General features: G+C 30.2%; 1 protein-coding gene and 1 pseudogene across 2 annotated transcripts in view; one reads left to right on the forward strand and one right to left on the reverse strand.

Moving 5' to 3' along the window:
* LOC139906161 (cytochrome c oxidase subunit 1-like) overlaps positions 1–1,386 on the forward strand; it is a 47,367-nt pseudogene extending 45,981 nt beyond the window's left edge.
* Positions 1–21,756, reverse strand: part of LOC121123500 (uncharacterized) — a 303,852-nt gene that overhangs the window by 49,766 nt on the left and 232,330 nt on the right. Inside the window, exon 3 of one of the 2 annotated variants that reach the window (XM_071890284.1) lies at positions 3,571–5,322. The exons of the other annotated variant lie outside the window; for it this stretch is intronic. Coding sequence (XP_071746385.1) covers positions 5,275–5,322 — 48 coding nt within the window. The 3' untranslated portion in view covers positions 3,571–5,274. Of the gene's footprint in view, positions 1–3,570; positions 5,323–21,756 lie in introns of those variants that run through there. 2 annotated transcript variants of the gene reach the window in all.

Below are 21,756 nucleotides of genomic sequence, written 5' to 3' on the forward strand. Positions count from 1 at the left end.
ATTTATTTCGCTTATATTTTTGTTGTTGTTGTAGATTTTTTGTCTGTCCTCTCTTTCCCATGAGTCCTTTAGATTGAAGGAAGCAAGAGTTGATGTAATTATATATACTCAGGAGTGACACTTTGTTTTATTAATTAGGGGATTAGATATTCCCCTATGAGCTTATTTCTAATTGAGGATATTCTTGACTCTTTATGTGTTTCAATTTTTTCACTCTTTGGAAGTCGAAAAATGACTAGTTTTTATATTATCAGAATAATAATTAATAAATAAAGACATTCAAAATTTCGAAAGAAAATTGAAACTGAGTCTTCTTCATCAGGATAGGGAATTCTTTTTGTAGAGTTGTGAAAGCAAAAACATTTACGTTTCAATTCCAGATTTTGACAGATTATATTGTTTTCTACAATCCCCGTAAAGAGTGTGGACAGTTTTTTAAACAATATTTAGCATGCTTTTGTAAAGTGTCTTTTGGTTTCCTTTTTACTTGAATTTGTTTCTCTTAATGGGGAGGGGAGAAACGTTAATACCTTAAATGCAACAATTTTGTTTGGCTTGCCTACAAAGCAAAGACGAAAAAGCTCTGAAAATTGGGTAATACATTTTGCTCTTTTGAGCTAAAAAGTTTATAATGTTATTGTAACTGCTCATGCATTTACTATAATTTCCTTTATGGTAATACCTGTGTTAATCGGGTGTTTGGTAACTGATTAGTTCCTTTAATATTAGGGGCTCCTAATATAGCTTTTCCTCGTTTAAACAACATAAGGTTTTGGTTTCTTATTCCCTCTTTAAGCTTATTATTAACGAGAGCTTTAGTAGAGAGTGGTGCGGGAACTGGTTGGACGGTTTACCCTCCTTAGTCTTCTGGATGTTTCCCTCTGAAGCCTCTGTGGATTTTGCTATTTTTTCTTTACATTTAGCTGGAGTATCTTCTTTATTAGGAGCTGTAAATTTTATTATTACTATTACGCATTTGCGATGTCTGGGTATTTTAGTTGGGTAGATACCTATATTTCCCTGATCCGTGTTAGTTACTGCTGTTTTATTTATACTTTCTTTACCTGCACTTACTGGGGCTATTACAATACTTTTAACTGATCGAAACCTAAATACAACCCAAGGGGTGGGGGAGCCAAATCTTGTATCAGGACTTATTTTGATTTTTTGGGCACCCTGAAGTTTATATTTTAATTCTTCCAGGATTTAGGTTAATTTCTCAAATTATTATACAAGAAACATGAGGCTTTAGGTTCTTTAAGAAAGGTTAATGACATGGTTGCAATTGGTATTTTGGGATATATCGTTTAAGCCCACCATATATTTACCGTAGGGTTATTGTCAGTAAATTGGAATGTGGAGAATCAATTCTTAGAGGAAACTTAAGAGCAATATTTTTGTCCTCTCCAGCTTGATATTGTGTTGTTTTTTTTTCATTGAAAATACCAAGGATGGGTGGCGATTCCTGGGATCATGCTATTGATATTGTTAAATATCAATCGTCAGATTCAACTAAATATATGACTAGTTTAAAAACAATTGTTCTGAGATATGAACACAATTGATCGAAGGAGACCAATGAATTTATTATGATGTTTTGAATTATTTAGTGTATAATTATTTTATAGTTAGAATTTTTAATTGTTTTTAGGTGTATGTCTTGGCTAGGATGTCTAATTATAAGCTAACATGCATATTTATGGTAATATAGCACAATTCCTCCTAGCAAATTTCCTTCAAATAAAATAACATTATGTTTTGTATATATATATATATGTATGATATGAAAAAAGATCAAAAAAATAAAAATGAATAAAGACATTCATTACATAATTATTTTAATTCAATTTTGTCTTTCCTTTGATAATTATTCTACTATTAATATAATAAAAAAAGTTGCCCTTAGTTGGTAAAAAAAAAAAAGATGAAAAAAGAGTGCACATTCCTTGTAAAAACTATTATTTGTCTTAGTTCATGAGAACCCTTAGGTTTTTCTGACATATAACAGGTAAATCTATAATGATGTCTTCAGGCATCACTTTGGCGGGTATTCCACTCCTGGGGTTGTCTTTAAGGTTGTCCCCATCAACCGAACGATTTTAAATTATTTTAAATATTCATATTTTTAAATTTTAATGTTTTTATTTTATCTGCAATCTTGGGACTTTATTATTTTTGTGATATTATTATATCTTAAGAGGTCTCCAATGGAGGCAAAATCGTTAAATGTTAGTCATCTTCCATCTTTGTTTTATGTTGTTGGTTGAGTCAAGTCCGTCTTCTTCAATGTCATGTATTAATGGTGACAAAGTACCTTATTGAGGTCTCTCGAGCAAAAATATTGGATACCGGCTAGCCCCAGCCAACAACTTGATTGCGTTGAAGGAAAATGTGGTCCTATAGATCACCAATATCATGAACAAGTCCAACAAGGTAATGTACTTATTTCAGCAGGATTGGGCTCCGGCCCATACTGCTAACATTCTACAAGAGTGGATGGGAAGCAACTTGATCTTCTGGCCCAAGAACCTTTAGTCCCATCAGAGGCCAGATCTGAATTCATTGGATTACTCCATTTCGTGAAAAATTGAGAAGGACTGCAAAGTCTGTAACACGAATATTGATGCTCTGAAGACCTCCGTTAACCAGCAGTGGGGGATCATGAAAAAGGACTACGTTTAATGTTTTGCAAGGGGATCCAGAGGCGGTTGAAGGCTGGTATTGAGGCTGATGGTGGCCAGACTCATAATTAATGTGCATTGTTACAGTAAAAAATATTATAAAATTAAATGTTCTATATACAACACCATCGTGATCAATTATGAGTATTTTAATGACAACTTAGAGGCAGGTCTCAGTACTGTTTCGACATCCGGTACACATTAATATATTAATAATAAAATATAGGAATATTTTTCGTGTAGAGGCTTGCAACATCACATAAATTCATAAGTAAATTACGAAAATAGTGATTTTTTTTTTTTTTTTTAAACTAAACTGTTTTACAGTAAATTTCACAAGTGCCCAATGCAATGTCTATTCATTGCAGTGTATGTTTTTCACAGAAATTGATTGATTCACCACTTTCCTCGAAACAAAAGCATTCATACGATATCAGCATCTAATCTTATATCCCGAACTTGTTCAAGCAGCAGTATTTTTATACCCGATTTCTAATGTCCTCTCAAATTGAAGTGTTCTTCAGTGGCTTTCAACCATTTATCGACATATCTATTGTGATCGCTCATCCGATCTTTCAATCTTCTTTTGGTGAGGCCTACATATTGCTTAGAGTATTTGGTTCAACTAATCGCATAAACCAAATCTGTGGAATTGCATGTAATCGTATGAAACAGCTCCTGACTAACAGTTGATGCCGATTATTTGATAACTAAACCTGGTTGAACCTATGAACAGGTTTTACATCCATTTTCTAAGCATTTTTTCAAAGCCACTTCATTGACACTTCTATTTGGAGCCTCTGGAAAAACTTTTGTGTCACAGTGTAGATCCCTGAGATTTTTTTTTTCTTGAAGACAACTATAACTGGATTTGGAAACGTTCTTTTCATTTTTAGATTTAGCGTTAGTGCTTTTCAATGATAATAAGTTATTGTAAACTCTTGGTGATCATTATATTTGGATTCGTTTTTCTTGATTGCTTCATTCCTTCCCATTAGCCATGTCTTCTCAATCGAATTATAGTTAGCTTTTGGTCGATAATCTTGTGCTATGAGAAATTCTTAAAGTTCTTCAAAACAATTTTCTCGTTCATTTTCATTGGTACAAATTCACAAGATTCTTAATGCAAAATTGTAGGGAATATTACGACACACGTGGGATGGATGTGATGAAGAGGGAGAAGATACTGAATTGGGTCAGTTTTCTTCCAATATAAATCCGTGTGTAATATATGTACCAGTAATACACGACAGTTGGATTTTGTACATTTTGTAACTCTCAATTAAATATCATATGATGTTTTTTGTCAATTTTATGGATTTTGAGGTCTTTGAAATAGCATCATCCATTTTCCTTGCACGTAAGAATCTTAGGGAACATGCAAGATGTTTAAATAGAAATACACACAAAACTACAATTGACAACTTTACAATTGAGAAACCCAGCTATGCTCTAATTTGAAATTAGATGCAGCTTTCAATGACATTTCAAATAATAGAAGGATTCAAAGGAAGTTAAACCGATTTAAATCATATCTAAAACTGTCTATTTTTCTACTCGGAATAGACCAAAGATCAAACGAAAACATATCTTATAAATTATTTATCAAAAAGAAAAAGTAAATAAATTATAAGTTAGGTCAGTGTTCCATATAGTAAATAGGCTGTGACATTAAGACATTTTTTTTTCTATGCCCATTAGATTTAAATTTGCTCAATACCTACCTGTGTGTTATCCATATAGGTATATACAAAAATTGGAATATTAATTCTGCAAATGGAAGAAAAATTTGCATTTGGCATTAATGAAAATGATAAAGTGACGTCGTCTGTGGTACGCAAATAGAACACCAGTAAATATATAAATCATAAGCATAATCTCAAATAGATAAACTATGGATTTTTATAATTTATTATCAGGGCGTCCACAGGACTTTTGGAGGGATGTTTTTTGTAACTTGGTGAAAAAAAATCCAAATATTAATTTTTTTTTAATTCAAAAATTATAGCTCTTCACAAAATAATACATTTTTTTGGAAAAATTTTTAGAAAACAAAATTAAAAAATTTATAGCTATTCACAATCAATTAAATTTTTTGGGAAAAAAATTAAAAATCAATAGCTATTCCCAGAAAATTAAATTTTTCGGAAATATATTTGAAAAATAAAATTTTAAATATTACATTTCTGGATAAAAAATTTCAAAAATCCATAACTTTGTATTGAAAATTAAATTTTTTGGAAAAAAAAATTTGAAAATCTAAAGCTATTCAAAAAATTAAAAAAATCGAAATTTTTTTTTTCGAATATTCACAAAGAAAACAATGTTTTGGGGAAAAAAATTCAAAAATCCACAGCAATTCACAAAAAATTAAACTTTCGTAAAATAATTTGGGGGGGGCTACAACTCCTCTAGTACACCCACTGCAGACGTCCCTGACTATACCAACTTAGAATGAACTTTAACTTTCAAAAATTCAACAACGACAATACTACTACTCCCAGAATAGAAACCATATTTTTGAAAACAAAAATATTTTATTCACTCCTTAAATAAATCACTTTTGTTTCTACGAAGACAAAAATCTGAGGGCCTATTCATGCTCAAATAATATCCAGAAATCATCATTGGAAAAACTTACCTAAAATAATAAGACATATTAAGGGTTAATATTAAAATCTGAAGGAAATAGCTATATTTCTCAAAACTATCAAATAGAGGAAATTGGATGGAAAATGTGGATCCAAAAATGATTAAATATATTATCAACCTAATATTAACATTCATCAGGGTGCACTATATACTAGGCCGGTTTGTTTCTGAACTTTTTTGGAATTTCAATTATAGCTAGTTCGGAAAAGTTGGGACTTTGTTAGGAAATAACTATTGCAAAATTTGATTTTCCTACGATGTCATAATTAGGGAACACATATGGTTCACAGTTTGAAAGGAATACAAAAGTTATTCACCATGTCAATAAAAATCAAAATACAGCACTAATTCTTATTTTACATAAATTAATAATGATAGACATTATTCTAACCTATAAAAAAGATTAATAAAGTTGCTTTCTATTGCTATCCTATGGAGGAGAAAGAGAGAATAAAAACTTTTTTTACATTTTTTTATGTCTTTCAAAACTATTTTAGGCCAAATAACTAAAAATGTATTCTTCGTATCAAATTCAACTAAGTAAAGAGTTTTTAACTTTTTTCATAACTGGATCTAGATGTGCACCTAAAGATGACCTCGCAGGACAATTCCATTTTGCATAGGTATTTTAGATACCATTTGACAACTTTTCCGGATGCCGGTCATCGAAATTCGAAAAAAGTTAAAAACCCTACGGCTGGTGACTTTTTTTTCAGACATTCACACAAGCATACAGATAAACTTTGTTTTGTTTTTAAATTTATAAAAGAATCCTCATACAATTGTAACACATACGTAGTGTAGGCACAACTAAAGAAAGTTATCAAAAAGGTTAAGAAATATGAGAAGTTTTATATCATACTAATAGGATTTTATGAGAAAGGATCTTGGATTTATTCTCTAAATATCATTTACATCATATGTTTAGTAAATACACTAAATTAATCAAGTTTATGTTGCACTCGCATCAGAAACATATCCCGTCTAAGTACTTTGAAGACACATAAATAACAATTATAAATAAATAAACATGCAAGTCAAATCCCCTTGAAACAAAAAATGAAGATGACTACCGTAATTAGGGAGTAATCATTGAAGGCCGGGGGGCTTTGTCTCCCAATACTTTTATTAGTAGAAATATTTATCAGCCCTACTTAATTTTTCCAATCCATGTCAATTACTTGGGGGAATCAATTTAAAAAACTAGCGTTTAACTTTTGTACCAGGTGTAGGAAAATTAATGAGACCTTCTACAAATGCAGCTTTGAATAGGTGATTAAATCTTAAAGTTCCAATTATTTTTGAATAACTTAGATTCTAAGCTTTTAATTGATACACATGTTGTAAACAAAAATTATGTATATGTCATTATGGAGGCAATTTAATTCACGCTGGGAGGACCACCTCGGACATCATGAAGGCTTTAAAAGTCAGCAAGGTCTCCGTCCCATACAAGAGTGGATGGGTTGCAACATGAACTTCTTGTCCCCTCAGAGCCTAGATATGAATCCACTGGATTACTCCATTTTGTGGCAAATTGAGAAGAAGGCCTGCAAAGTCCGCTACCTGAATATTGATGCTCTGAGTACCTCCGTTAACCAGCAGAGGAGGATAATCAAAAAGGACTACGTTGCCAATGTTTGTTTGTGTTTCCAGAGATTGTCATTGAGGCTGATGGTGGCCAGATTCATAATTAATGGGCATAGTTATAGCAAAAAAAATTATAAAATAAATTTTCTATGTACAACAAAATCCTGATCAATTTTATGTATTTTAATGATTACTTAGAGGTAATTTACTCATTAATTCTTCCACACCCGGTAAAAATAACTTCACCTGAGATCATCTATATTAATAAAGCAAAGTTTATCTTTCTGTATGAATGGTTGATTATTTGGAAAGGAGTCAGCAGATACACTGTATATACATATTACTCCATGAAGTTATATCACAAATATATTTTGATCTAAGAAATAACAATGTAGTCGTATTCATGAAATAATGCAGGCGTCTGCATATAGCATCGAATGTGTTTAGAGAGTGCAGTTTATAAATTACTCCCTGAAGTATTACTGTTTGTTTTTGTTATTGCTCTCTGATGTATATCATAATTCATGTGCATTTTCAGTATATGTTAAGATTGGAATTACATATAAACGCCTCTATGTTAAAATGATTTTTTTGGGTGAGCGCTCTAAAGAGTAAGGTACCCCCATCAGTCATCCAAACATACTTTTTCCCACATCTATCTCTTATTATTGTTTCATTATGGAGGACAGAATACATATGAATTGTTATTGAGTAGTTACGTGTGAGTGTGCTCATGAAAAATAGAGACTAAATCACTTATGATTTTTTGGGAAGTTATCTTTTACATTACCAAAGCAACATTTGTCTTCTAGCCAAATCTAATTACTCTGAGCAATGTTGGACACTACCGCTAGTACAAATAAATGTGGCATCCCGAATTCCTGAAAAATAGCCTATCAGCTGTCGATATTTGAATACTTGGAGAGAGTCATCAATCAATCTGCTGCAAGATTAGAATTATGACAAAATTAAATACAGTAAATGGATCGATCCTCTTGGAAGGCAAATTATATAAAAACAATCTCTCTTTTGTTCATACCCGTTCAAGTCATTATTATTATGGATTCACATCGATCAAAGAGTCATTTCTGCTTCCTAGTCTCTGGCCTAATCTACTTTGTCAACTTGAAATATAAAGGACTCGTTATTTTCAATTCAAAACCAACTGGTTATCTTTCTGAGTACTCTAATCTCAGTCTATGCTCATCGAAATTATCCATCTTTTATATGTATTACCAAATTTTTCTTTTAATACCAGATAACGCCTCAGCTGCCAAAAAAAAAAAAAGTAGAAATTGAAAACCAGATGTATCATGTATGTAAAATATGTGTAAGGGTTAATGACGACAATTCCTTAGAAGTAATTGTGACTCTTGAACAATTTAATATGTTTAAATATATATTAAAATATTATATTTTGACTGTTTGATATAGTATTGAAACTAGAATGGACACTCGGAAGAGCAAAAACCTCTGGCTATGGTTATTTTTTCCTATGTGAAATATCACTTCATTTCTACGTTAAAGTCATAAATGTGTGATATTGAGCATGTTGAATTTAATTAAATTTAATATAAGTATTTTTTTTTCATACTTTAATATGTGTTATATGTGTATTGTCTCCCGCAAAGTGCAAAGAAATCCATCTTTTTTTTTTTAACACTATGAATTTTATTCCAAACTTACTCATAATAATGACAATTTATTATTCTTTTTTTTTAGTGATAATTGTACAAGAGATTATTTCAGCTCTATATCTCAATTTGTTCGAAAGTGATGGCCGATTATGCGTTTTTGAGCTTTTATCTTGATCTTGGATTCTTTTGATATGTGAAACACCTTTATTAGTCTTACATAATGATACAAATTTGAGTTCTGATCCTCAATATATTCCAAAGTTATTGTTGATAATGTATTTTTAAAGTTTTGTACTACCTTTACTTTAGACAGACCTTGACATCTCAAAATGTAATGGCCTCTTACTGTGACCATATATAATCTTCCTACCAAGTTGGATCAAAATTGATCTATAACTGTTGTCGTCATCCTAGTCACCAACAGACAAACAAGCCGAGGCAAAAACATAGCCTTAACCGTTCAACTTCGTTGACAGAGGTAACAAACAAAGAGATGTAAACACATAATCTCTGTTTACAAACAAACATAACCTCTCTTTAACTTTGTTAACTGAAGTAAATAGACAGATATAGCCACGCCGCAATAAAATAATGTTTTCACATAAATCATAGAGCCAAACTTAAAATAAAAAAAAAAGTCACAACCCAATATGATTGATTCACATAAGGATTTTATTTTTTTATTTTTCCAGTTTTAAATATATGAAAAAATATTTAAAAGTTATGCTCATAGCTTTGATTGAGGGTATAAAAACATTGCACGATAATTGAAATGGGTATAAATCTTCCAGAGAGTATTCAAAAACTTGAAAAACATTGTTTTATCAAAGTATTTCTAATTTTGATGACAAAAAAGTAATTTTAATTTGTAGCAAGACATCTTGCCACACAGCATAAATGGATTAATGGTTTGTCATCCATAGTAACTTACATCATTTCTCCTAATAACAAACCATGATCCCAACCATATTAAATAATCGGTAAATAAACCTTGATAAACCTTTATATGGGCAATGAAAATCTATCAAACAAAATCCACGTAATTATAAGAAGGTGTAAAAACGGTGGAAAACCTTAAACAGCAGATAAAATATGTACTACCGATATGTAAAAATAAAACGAACGCAGTACTCCTCACAATTTGTTGAATGCTTGGGTTGGAAAGCAGCCTAGCTGTCATGGCGTTTGATTAGATCAGCTGGAACTTGCCGTGAGAGGATCGAAATAAAGACACACCCCACTCCTGAGTTAGCAATAGCTGGAATTACTCCGAGTACAACAAGGACTTATACTTATAACTCCCAAGAAAACTCAAGGGGCGTCCGTAGGATATGGGCTGGAAGGGGTGTAGCTCTCCACAAATTAAGAAATTTTTGTTTTTTTACAAGAAAATTTAATTTTGGACATTTTTTTTTCAAAAAATATAATTTATGAAATTGGATTTTAGATATGTTATTCCAAAAATTTAGTTTGTTTGAATAGCTATGAATTTTGAAATTTTTATTCTTAATTTAATTTTTTTGAATAGTTGTAGAATTTGGAAAAAATTTCCAAAAAATTTAATTTTTGACATTTTTTTCAAAAAATTTAATTTTAATGAATAGCTTGTGTAATTTTGATTAACCAAAAAAAAATCCCCCCCCAATTTAATCATGCGGGCGCCCTTGAACTTTCATGGCCTATTTTTGTCTTTCATTAGTGTTTCATGCGCAAACACATTAGAGACTACTTTATTCATAGATGTGCGATTCTCATGGTTTAAATAATACTTACAACAGCTTGGGAAATTAAAAAACCCTATTCAGAAACTAGAAAAAGCTGCTCCCACTATCTAGGACATATTTTATACGCCTCTGGTTATAACTTGGAGTATACTTAACTATATTATAGTCTGGATATAGATTAAACTTTAAATAAGATATTGAGTGTATCCAATGGAAAGGATGGCTACATCTCGTAGAACTGTATCCGTTATATTTTTTCCTGAGATGAAGACTGAAATGAGCTTCGGAATTTGTTTCTTTTTCTATTTATATGCTAAGGGATGTTTATGTGTAAAATTTCTTAACCTTGGATCTGCTACTTCCTATCTTCTTTCACATACAAAATATTGGACCACTTATCTCAAAGAGTGCCAAATTTTAAATAAATTTATATTAATACAAAATGTAAATATTTTTAAAGTTTGACAACATACATTTACTTATACAAAAATAAATTACGAATAACCTTTCTCTTTATGAAAGAAGAAAATGGATATTAGTAGTGGTTTGGAAACACTTGAATTTATACATCAAATGAATTATTCAACTTCTTAAGTCAAAAAAAAAAATTATTAACTTTATAAATAAAATATTATTAAAAACTGCTCTTTCATACACCTCAAAGTTTTGGTATTGTTATTTAATAGAAGAAATACGTGCCACAACAGCTCTTTTGATCAGTCTAAATCTGATATTCATACTAAACATGGTAAAACTAAGATTAACCTATCTGGAAATTAGCTTATATGAAAGTACTGTTTGAATATCTCTTCGTTTCCTGAGTGGATCGAACTAATTTGGTCGTTTATAGAAGTTCGGTCTAGATCTATCTGAATCGGTCTCATTTAAAATTCGGGCGTGCCCAATTCTATAAGTAATTGATTTTAAACAATAATTATTACTGAAAACATTATGAAATTTTGAAAAATTCAATGCAATGCAAAGTTTATATGATAACAAAATGATGCCGGGGAATAATTTAAATTTTTTGACAGAAATTCTGACTTCCTCTTAGTGTTTAAAATTTGAGATCCTCTCAGGTTTTGATTGGATAGAGGGCATCCTTGCGGCTGTTCTTGTACATCAAACAGTGCCTCTAGTTGGTAAGAATGTGATTACTGCTTACAGCTGATTTGGGTCTTTTTTATGTGTATTTTCGTATAAAAGGTTGCATGTTACAATAAAAGAAACGACGTAACATACTATCAGTAATAATATCTTTGCTGGCATTAGTGTTTAGTTTCGGTCTGAAAATCCGAGAGGTGTCAAAGACTGTTATAATTTTATTTAACTAATTCGTTCTATTCTATTTAAATTCGGTGTAGTGTTTTATGACGTCATCTGTTCTTCTCATCATATTTGTACAGCTCATAAATAAAGACTGAGACTGAACAATTACTCTGTTATTTGAAAACAAACGTAAAAAATTTGACAACAATCAAATTATATGAATCCCTCTCAATTCTATAATCGTGTACTTTATAGAACCTTCTTAAAATAAGAAAGAACCCTTTTAAATGTAATGGAGCTAAGATACAGACATATATACACTGTATAAAATATGCTGTATAAACTCTCGTATAACATCAAATTACTTTTTCCTTTTAGAAATTAATGACTATGTTTCTAAATGAGTAAAATAGACTTCTTAGTCAATTCGGTTTATAATAATAATTTATCCATGAAACTTCATAGTTAAGAGTTGTAAATTCATTAACAAACAAAAAAAAATTCTAGCAAGTAGGTTTTTTAGTATTTGACAATATGTGCAGTTTATTTTTGAGGAATCAAAATGGAAATATAAGGTGTGATTCCAATAAAAGAAGAGTAACATTAACATCCAGAGTCTGTTTTATCCTTTTAGTACCGAGGAGACATGAGAGTGTAACCTCTTATTATTCATTAACGTGGAAGCTATTATTACCTCTTCCAACGCAGCTATTTTTTTCCCCCCCCTCTGTTTGTTGGTTAGTTTGTTTGTTAGTCACGAGGATAACGGGAAAAGTGACAAATCAGTTCCGATCAAACTGGGTACTAAAATTATTTATGTTGGCTGTAAAAGCCCATAAAATTTTGAGAAGTCAAGGTTAATATTAGACAAAACAAAAAAATGCATTATCGACCATTAATTAGGAATAAATTGATATGTTTGGGAGGAGAGCAGCATCACTGGCATGTTGTCTTATTAAATCAGCTGTAAGCTGCAAAGAGAGGAAGGAAATAAAAATATATGTATCTCACTCCTTATAAAAGAATAGCCAGAATACCTCAAACAAGAAGTTACACTCACAACTCTCGAGCAAACCCTCAGGGCTATTCTCATAATCACACACATTTGTGATTACTTTATACATAGATGATCAAGTTGATTTAAGGTGAAGGTTTTGCACTCTCCCAAGTGTTTATTCTATTTACTTATGAAATCCATTTGAGATTGATCCATGACTCTTTTGTATTTAATTTTTTTTGTTAATACCGTGCATTAGGATGTAAATCCAAATTATTTTTAAGGGTGCGAGTTTTGATGTTGCTGTTGACGACATGAAAAGTGTTTTTATATTATTTTCGAAGTCCGTTATCATTATTCTTTCAATCTTACAGAGAGTGTGTGCTCACGATTGACAGTCAGTAATATGGAGGATTTTTTGGGAATTATAATTATAGGTAAGTCCTTGTTGGATACAAAACAGAAATTGACGATCGACATCGGAGTCATTCATGTATATAACCTTCAAAGATATGTAGTAGGACTTTTGTTTTTTTCCTTCATCTCACAGCTACTTGTTACTGATTTAATGAAGCCTCACTTCCACTAAGCTGCTCCTGGGTAGTGAACTTATTTTCATACTACAATCATTTTATTCCAAAATCGGATTCAAGATTTGTGGCAGGGTTATAATTGCAAGTCCTTTTTGAACTCAGAGAGAAAGATGGAATTGATTTATTACCAATATCCTTGTTATAATTTCCTTTTTCCTTCATCACAACTGAACTGAGGATGGGCATTGGAGTAATTTTTCCCAAACATACTTCAAATGGTCACGGAACCATGTTGATGTTCGATTTTCTTTTTTTTCTCACCAGGAGTGCTTATAATTTACAACTCTACTGGTTAATGCCGGGGGGACATTATCAATTGCATCATAAGACAGCCTTTTGAGGGCTCAAATCTAATATTTTACAACAAAATTCCAATAAACCTTAATAAAACTCCATCAAATGGCTTAATTAATAAAAAAAGACCTTTGAATATTTGCCAAATAATAGATACAAACATATGAATTAAATTAAAGTAACATATACTAAAAAGGATTGATTTGCACAACTTTTCTTTTGGATTAGGGACAAGATAAGTAGGAATATTTGAGAAAAATATCTTATTCCTTCCATACAAATAGGTACATTGTATCTACAACACGGAAATAAGATTGTGTGACGATGTAATAAAATATTTTTAATATGTTTAAGGATCATATAATTAATAAAACAAGGCAATTGAACGATAAAATTTTGATAAACTATAAGGTTTCCATGTTCCTATTTCTTGGTTCCATTTTGATTTCCAATAGTTTATTTTTGTCCTAAATATTAATGAGCATGGGGTTTCAATGTTATAAAACTTCGTTGTTTAGGCTCAAAAAATTGAAAACATTAAAAATTGTGATGTCACGTGACAGGGTGTCCGCAAGTGGTTGGCCGGAGGGGCTGTAGCCTCCCCCCTAAATTTCAGGAATTTTTGCTACTAGAAAGTTTAATATTTGAAATATAATTTTTTTTTCCAAAAAAATTTAATTTTCTGCAAAAAGTAATATTTTGAATTTTTTTTCCCCAAAATTTAATATTTAAAATATAATTTTTGATATTTTTTATCCAAAAATTGAATTTTTTATGAGTAGCTGTAAATTTTAGCTATTATTTTTCCCAAAATTTAATATTTCTAATTAAATTTTTTATGAACAGAAGTAAGTTTTTAAAACTTTTTGAGAAAAACTTAGATTTTTGAAATTTTAATCCAAAAAATTTAAGTTTTTGTCAATGGCTGTGGATTTTTGAAATTTAAAAAAAAATTATTTTTTCTAAATTTTTCTTTTGGAATTTTTTGAACAAAATATTCCAAAAACTAAGCCCCTCCCTATACTGTATCGATTAAAATATATTTTAGTCTAAAATATTTAAATACATTGTAAATATACTCTTATTTACATGTCTTTATAAATTATATCGGATATTGATGAATATCAATAAAGAAATTAATGTACCCAGGAAAATGCATTACGTTTAAATACCTACATCCCATGTATATGCGCAAATATGTTGATATATGAATCCCAACAGATCAATTACCATTTATCTACATTTTAATGGCTGTTCATTAATCATTCATTCAACCCTAATTTTTGATCGATTATTCACTATAAGCCATTTAATTGAATTTATCAAAATAAAAGGGATGGTTGAAAAAACAACGCTAGATATTCCTACTCTCAAAAGTATAAAGAAGTAAGAATAACTTTGGAGATACTATCATTTTCAAAAGACCGGACTAAGTTGGGTCTATGTTTGAATCAGTCTCTAAATCAATTTCATTTTATACAAAAAAATGTGTAAATTTTGAAAAAATAAAAGTTTTTTTATTACAAAATATAGAAAAAAATAACCTGAAATTACTTCAATGTCGATCCACAATTCTACTCCGAGTACAACAAGAACATCCACAGCTAACTCCCGACCAAACCCTCATTGTTACTCACGTCTTTCATGAGCACACACACTAGTCATTACTTGACACTAAGATGTTTTGTCTTCAAGAATTAAATTATAATGATAACAGCGTAAAAAAAAACCTTCTTCAGATTTCCAACTAGAAAAAGCTGCTCCTGCTAACTAATTTATATTTTATACACCTGTGGATTTATACTTATCGGTATATTTTGCGTATACTAATAAAAAAAGAAACCAAAAATTAACATGTTAACCCCGACAATTTGAAAAATGTTTTGGAGAAGAATAAGTTTATCTGTTATGACGTTTCATAAAATAGATGGTGTCAGCTGTGACGAGGGGGGAGAAGAAAATAAACAAGGGTGGTAAAGGCAAGAGTTACATCGGTGTTGACTCTCAATTCTACTATAAGTAGAAAAGGACTTACAATTATAAGTCTGTAACAAATATTCAGGGTTACTCTCTGTCTATTATGAGCAATAAGCGTACGCAAACGTTCAATGCACTTTACTATATGTATCTCAATAATAGCTTGTAGGTAATAAAAACTGCCATGAAGGTGCATTAAATTAGCAGCAAGCAGCTATGAGATAAATAAGATAATCACAATTCTACTCCATATCTAGCAAATATATTGGCAAGAATTACTCAGATGTCGATCCTCAATTCTACTCCAAGTCTTCAAAGGGCTTACAGTTATAAAACCACAGTGTTACTCTACGACATTCATGATCGAACAAATTCGTGGTAACACTTTATAGTTTATAAGGATAATATGTTTTCTCCTCAAAAATGAAAGAATAATGAGAACATCATTAGAAAATAAAAAACATATATTTTAGTAGTAACTACATGGGTTTTTTTTGGTTTTTTTATCCATTGTTTCAGACAGCAGTCAGAACAGAAACATCGATCATGATCGGAATAGAAAAAATTAAAAGACTGAACCACAAAAAAATCGTTCTCCCACCGAATCTCAACATATCAATAAGAATGTTCAGGCTTCAAATAGAATCGACACAAAATTTGATGAAAACAGCATACAATTGAGAATGAAAAAAAAGAATACTACCTCCACTATAGAGTCTTCAAAATGAACCCGTGGTATTTTGAGTCGAGGTAAAGTATCATTGCTTATAGAAGTATTAAATACATTTTTAATCCTTGGGATTGTAGGTGACAAGGAATTACATCTCCGTATATTGCTTTGCTCAATGGGATGAGTATCATCCAGTCCGGATGTCTCAATTCGGACGATGAGAGAAAAGGATTGTCGACGAACATGAACGGATATATCTTCTTCATAAATCACCAAATTCATAACTTGTTAATTGGATAACTACAGTAAAATTAATATCAACACACGGTAGAAGCACAATATTATAACAGCAATTTCACTTATGCATTGTTGAGGTAGACAGATTCACAAAATAATATAATGTGAGCATGGAATACATTCAACAGGCAACTAACACTGTAGGACGTAGGTGCATCAAACTAAGATTTTTAATAATCGGATAAAAGAGAAGAAGAGGAAGGAAAAGAAAAGAAAGAAATGAATAACGTAGGGGGGAAGGAGGAATGTGCCATTAACACGCTAGGAGTTGCTCCTTCTTTTGCGTGAAAGCAAATTGAAGAGAAGTTTTTCCGCATTTTCTCCGTCATTGTAATAACTACATAACGATATCTGCTTTAATGTGGTTAGTTGTATAACATATAACTTACCGGTATGTAAAAACGAAAACAACGCAGCTCAATGGATAATGCGCTCGGGAGAAATTATTCTCGAGAACTCAATCTACGTAGGTTCGATACTCGGTTGTTCCTAGAGGAGGAAATATTTATGGAGCATATGAACTTTAAAGAGAATTTATAGGTCAGTGTAGGACTATAATGATTAATTCTACTAGATATGGGATTTGTGTAAGAGCGCGAGGAGAAGGCGGGAGCGAGACATATGGTATTACTGAATTTAGATCATTGTTAATATCAGCTGCAAGTTACATGATTTTGGGTAGAGAAAATCAATTACCACAATAAAGAGGAAAGAGGAGTACATTTAAAATAGGATTAGTGCAAGGAAATTATTATAATGACATGTATTTAAATTCATATCTATTTATTTTATTATGCTTTTAAAATCAATTTATACCAAAGATGGGGGAGGAATCTTCTTTCAGAGGGAGATATTAACAAATCAACAACTAATTAGATAATCTACAAAAACAAAGAAAAAGCATTCACATCAACTGTTTATCTTGTTCTAATTGTATTACGTAGTTTTTTCTCTACACACACATCCTATATTCATTCATAACTAATCCATATAATACTGGAAACCTGTAAGTGAAGGCTCAAGCTCGCCCACTCCAAACGGGATAGAAGAACTGAGAAATTATTACATTGACATCAACCAAGTTCAAAAGGGCATACGTCAATCATTTGTCATATTTTTATAGCAAAAAAAAGTATTTATTAGATTTAAATAGTCAAACATATACCTATATAAAAAATTAAGACTGTGAAATTCATAGAGCACATTTTTTGGAAAAGGATTTAATTCCAATATTGAGCCAATCACTGGCCTTCTTTTTTAGGTATAGGTATAAATTTGACTATTTGAATCTAATAAATGGGTATTTTTTTTATATATAAAAATATGATAAGCTTATGTTATATCCCTAAAGTAATTTCTCAGTTCTTCTATACCTCATTTTTAGCAGGTGAGCTTGAGTCTTTACTCAGAGGTTTATAGTATTGCCTTATCAAGGAACTCCACCTGACAAATTAAAGGAACATAGAAAAAAAAATGACTGTTGTGACACTAGAATACGAAAAACAAAAAGAAAACATCAATATGCTAACTCTTGCAATTTGATGAATGTTTAAGAGGAGAACAGATTAGCTGTTGTGACGTTTCATTAAATTAGCTGCAAGCTGCTATAAAATGAAGGTAATAAATGCAAATCCCCACTCCGTATCTAGCAATGATATATGTAGGAATTATTACAAAAACAATCCTTAATTCTACTCCAAGCCTAAAAGGATTTAGAAACATAACTCTGTAAAAAAATCTTTAGTATCACTTCTTAGTTTTTCATACTACTTTGAAGTTGTTTCTTTAAGAATAAAAGAATACTCATAACAGCTTTGTAAAATAAAATAAATAATAAACCTGTTCAGGATGCAACTGCAAAAATTATCACACTCGTACATTATCATATATTTTACAACTATAATAATGCATATGTAAATACATATCCATGGTTTTAAGTTTAATAAAAATAATTAAACTAATTAACTACTAGAGTTGTTTTGGTCCTTAATATCAGGGCCGTCTGCAAGATTATATATATATTATTATTATTTGATTTTTTTGAAAAAAATTAAAAAGTTACAATTTTATGAATAAAATTTCAAAAATCTATAGCTATTCACAAAGAAATTAATTTATTGGAAAAAATTTCAATACTCAATTTTTGGAAAAAGATTTCAAATACTAAATATTTGGAAAAACAATTTTCAATATTAAATTTTTTGTAAAAAAAATTTACAAATTAAATTTTAAATATTAAAATTTTTGAAAAAAAATTCAAAAAGTAAGTTTTAAATAATAAAATTTTTGAAAGTTCAAAAATTCATAGCTGCTTACAGAAAATTATTATTATTTGATTTTTAATTTTAAATATTAAATTTTTATGGAAAAAAAAAATCAAAAATCCTAAGCTACTTGCAGAAAATTAAATTTTTTGAAAAAAAAATCAAAAATTAAATTTCAAATATTAAATTTTTTGTCAAAAAAAAAATAGAAAATGAAGTTTCAAATATTAAAATTTTTCAAATAAAATTTTTCAAAAAAAATCATAGAAATAAAATTTCAAAAATCATGCTTAGAGAAAATTATTTTTAATCGGTTTTTAATTTCAAATATTAAACTTTTTTAATAGCCAAAGGATGGACGAACTTCAAAACTCTATCTACAAGTTTTACCAAATTCTTGAGTTATTTTAAGCATTAATAGAATAATTCGAAATAAAATACGGGTAGTCCTAGTAATGCATAATTTTATAGTAAAGTAACACAGTATACTATTTGAATTTGATTAGTAAAAGTTAAGATTCTTTTATGGGGTGTCAGGAAAAAATGGAAGAAAAAAGGGAAAAGTGATAAAAATTGCACTATTCTTTGCAGCTTTGCATGTAATAATTAATATTGGATCGGTTAAAAAAAAAAAAAGACTATAGTCATATTAGTCCATTCCTAGGACAGGTCATAGTAACTATAACAGCTGCAATGAGGCAGTTACTAACGAAGTCATTTCAACTTGGAATAACTTGTTCATAATTTATTTGAAAGAGACAAGATACCTCAAGTTAAGAGTAAGAGGTGTGTGGCTAGACCTAAAGTATTATACGTAGAGCTGACATTTTTGTAAGGAAAAAAAGAGCGAAAGGAGAAGGAGGGAGCGAGACATATGGCAATACTGAATAAAGACCCTTGTGAATATTAGCTGCTTGTTATATGAGAGGGGATAAAATAAGTTACTACTATAAAAAGGAGAACCTTCTACATTTAAATAGCATTAGTACAAGGAAAATATTTAATTATATAAACATTCGTATATTTTTATTCTAATATGCATTTTTAATAGACGAGAATGCTTACTTCGGAGAAAGAAATTAACACTAAGACGACCTATGAAACAATGAACAAAAAAGTAGAAAGAACACAAAACATACGAATACTTGTAATATATGAATATTTCATATAATTTAAATAAAACTTATTCTAATTCTAAATCCATTTAACTATCTGCATTAACTTTGATTACTCCTTCCTCTATTAAATGCAATTACTTCATTATTTTGATCATTTTTAACTCATGAATTGGGGATATGGGCAATTGATGGTTTATATGAAGTTATATCCTTTTCTGCCCGGCAACTAACATATGAGCACATACTCATTGTAATGAATTAATAGCATATATACATATCGAAAAATCAATGGAGGATCGAATATTTGATATTAACTAATTATATGAGTAAAACTTACGACATAATAATCTTGTACAAATACAAACTGATGTGGATACTTTAATTTTGATGGGCAAATTCATTTGTTAAAACAACACAGGAGAAGACTCATTTTGTAAAAATAAATTCAAGCCAAAAAAGGAATTTATCTTTGAGTGCAGACTCCAAAGCTGACCTCAGTTTTTTTATTTTTCATTTGGATTCTGAAACAACTGGGGGTTAAAATATCGTTCAGAGTCATTTTTTACACCTAAACAAGCCCCAAATTAAAAGTAAGATTAATATAACTTATGTAAAAGTTTTTTTGTGATTAAAAAGTGTTTTTATTGATTCTGTATCTAGTTCTGAACTCGAAATATTTCCATTTTTAGGCTGAAAAATGACATATTTCTTCAAGACCTTTTTAACTTATTTATAATACATAGTGATGAGGTTTATCATAGCTTATATAAGAGGAAAAAAATCAATTATAATTTAAAAACGATCTATGTAATTAAAAAGAGCATTTCCAAGGAAATTTGTTCCATTTTGTATTTTTTAAGTGATCTGATTTTGAAATATTAAAATACTCTACTTATCGTGAAGGTATCACTTAATTGTTATGATCCTGGTATCTTTTTCCCCAGGATAGAGTCCACTTGGATGAATTCTCCACCTGTCGTCCCTTGTATAATTCGGAATCAGAATTGAAACATCTCTTGGGATGGATTATCATTTTAAAAGTATCTTCTTTCGATTGCCTCGATCTTCTTTTTACAAGGTATAACATCATAAAATTGGCCTTGAAATTGGAAGAAATATGATGATAATATGGACCATTTCCTATAACACCCCCATACAAAATGGGATAATAACAAAATCCTCTTACTCAAAAACAATTTTTGGGGATTTCAAATATCAGCCTCAAATGGAAGAAGAGTTTATTAAAATACCGTTAGACGATGATATAAAACAACCACTACGACAATATTATTATAGAATAACTGTACAAAGTTACTTTTCATAAGTAATTTTTATCCTTTTTTTCTATTTTCGCACTAATTCTGGGGACGCGCAGCGTTTATCTCGCTGTAGAATTGAGGGATTTAACTTTATCAAAAAACTACATTTCGTGCAATATAATTGTTTTTGAGCACATATAGCTTTTTTATAAAAAAAAAAAAAAGTTTATTTCATAATTTATTTATTTTTAATTCATACAGAAACCTTTCCAGACAAAAAGGGTGGAGGTAATTTCTTTTATTAGTAAAACACAATTTTTGCTATAACATTCGCAAATTTTGTTGGGTCGGAATGCGTGATAGCTCAATTTTGGGCTCATGTGATACTCCCTAAGGTGTATGCACACGCAGGCTCGTTTTCCTATATTCACACATTCATAATGACAATATAGGTACTGTCGAACCTCCATTCTACTCTGACTCCAACAAGACTCCAACAAGGACTTACAATTATAACTCTGCAACAAATCCTCAGGGTTATAAGCACACACGAATGTTCAATCAGGTTTTGAATATAATTGAATCTCTTTAGGAAAGGATATTCACTACTGAGGAATTAAATAATAATGACAACTGGTGAGGAAAAGAAAATTCATTCTTCGGATTACTAATTACTAATTTTTTCATAAAAATATGACAGATGGATTTATAATCTTATGATATATCATAAAAGT

Source organism: Lepeophtheirus salmonis, chromosome 8 (assembly GCF_016086655.4).
Source record: "Lepeophtheirus salmonis chromosome 8, UVic_Lsal_1.4, whole genome shotgun sequence".
Classification (NCBI taxonomy): Eukaryota; Metazoa; Arthropoda; class Copepoda; order Siphonostomatoida; family Caligidae; genus Lepeophtheirus; species Lepeophtheirus salmonis.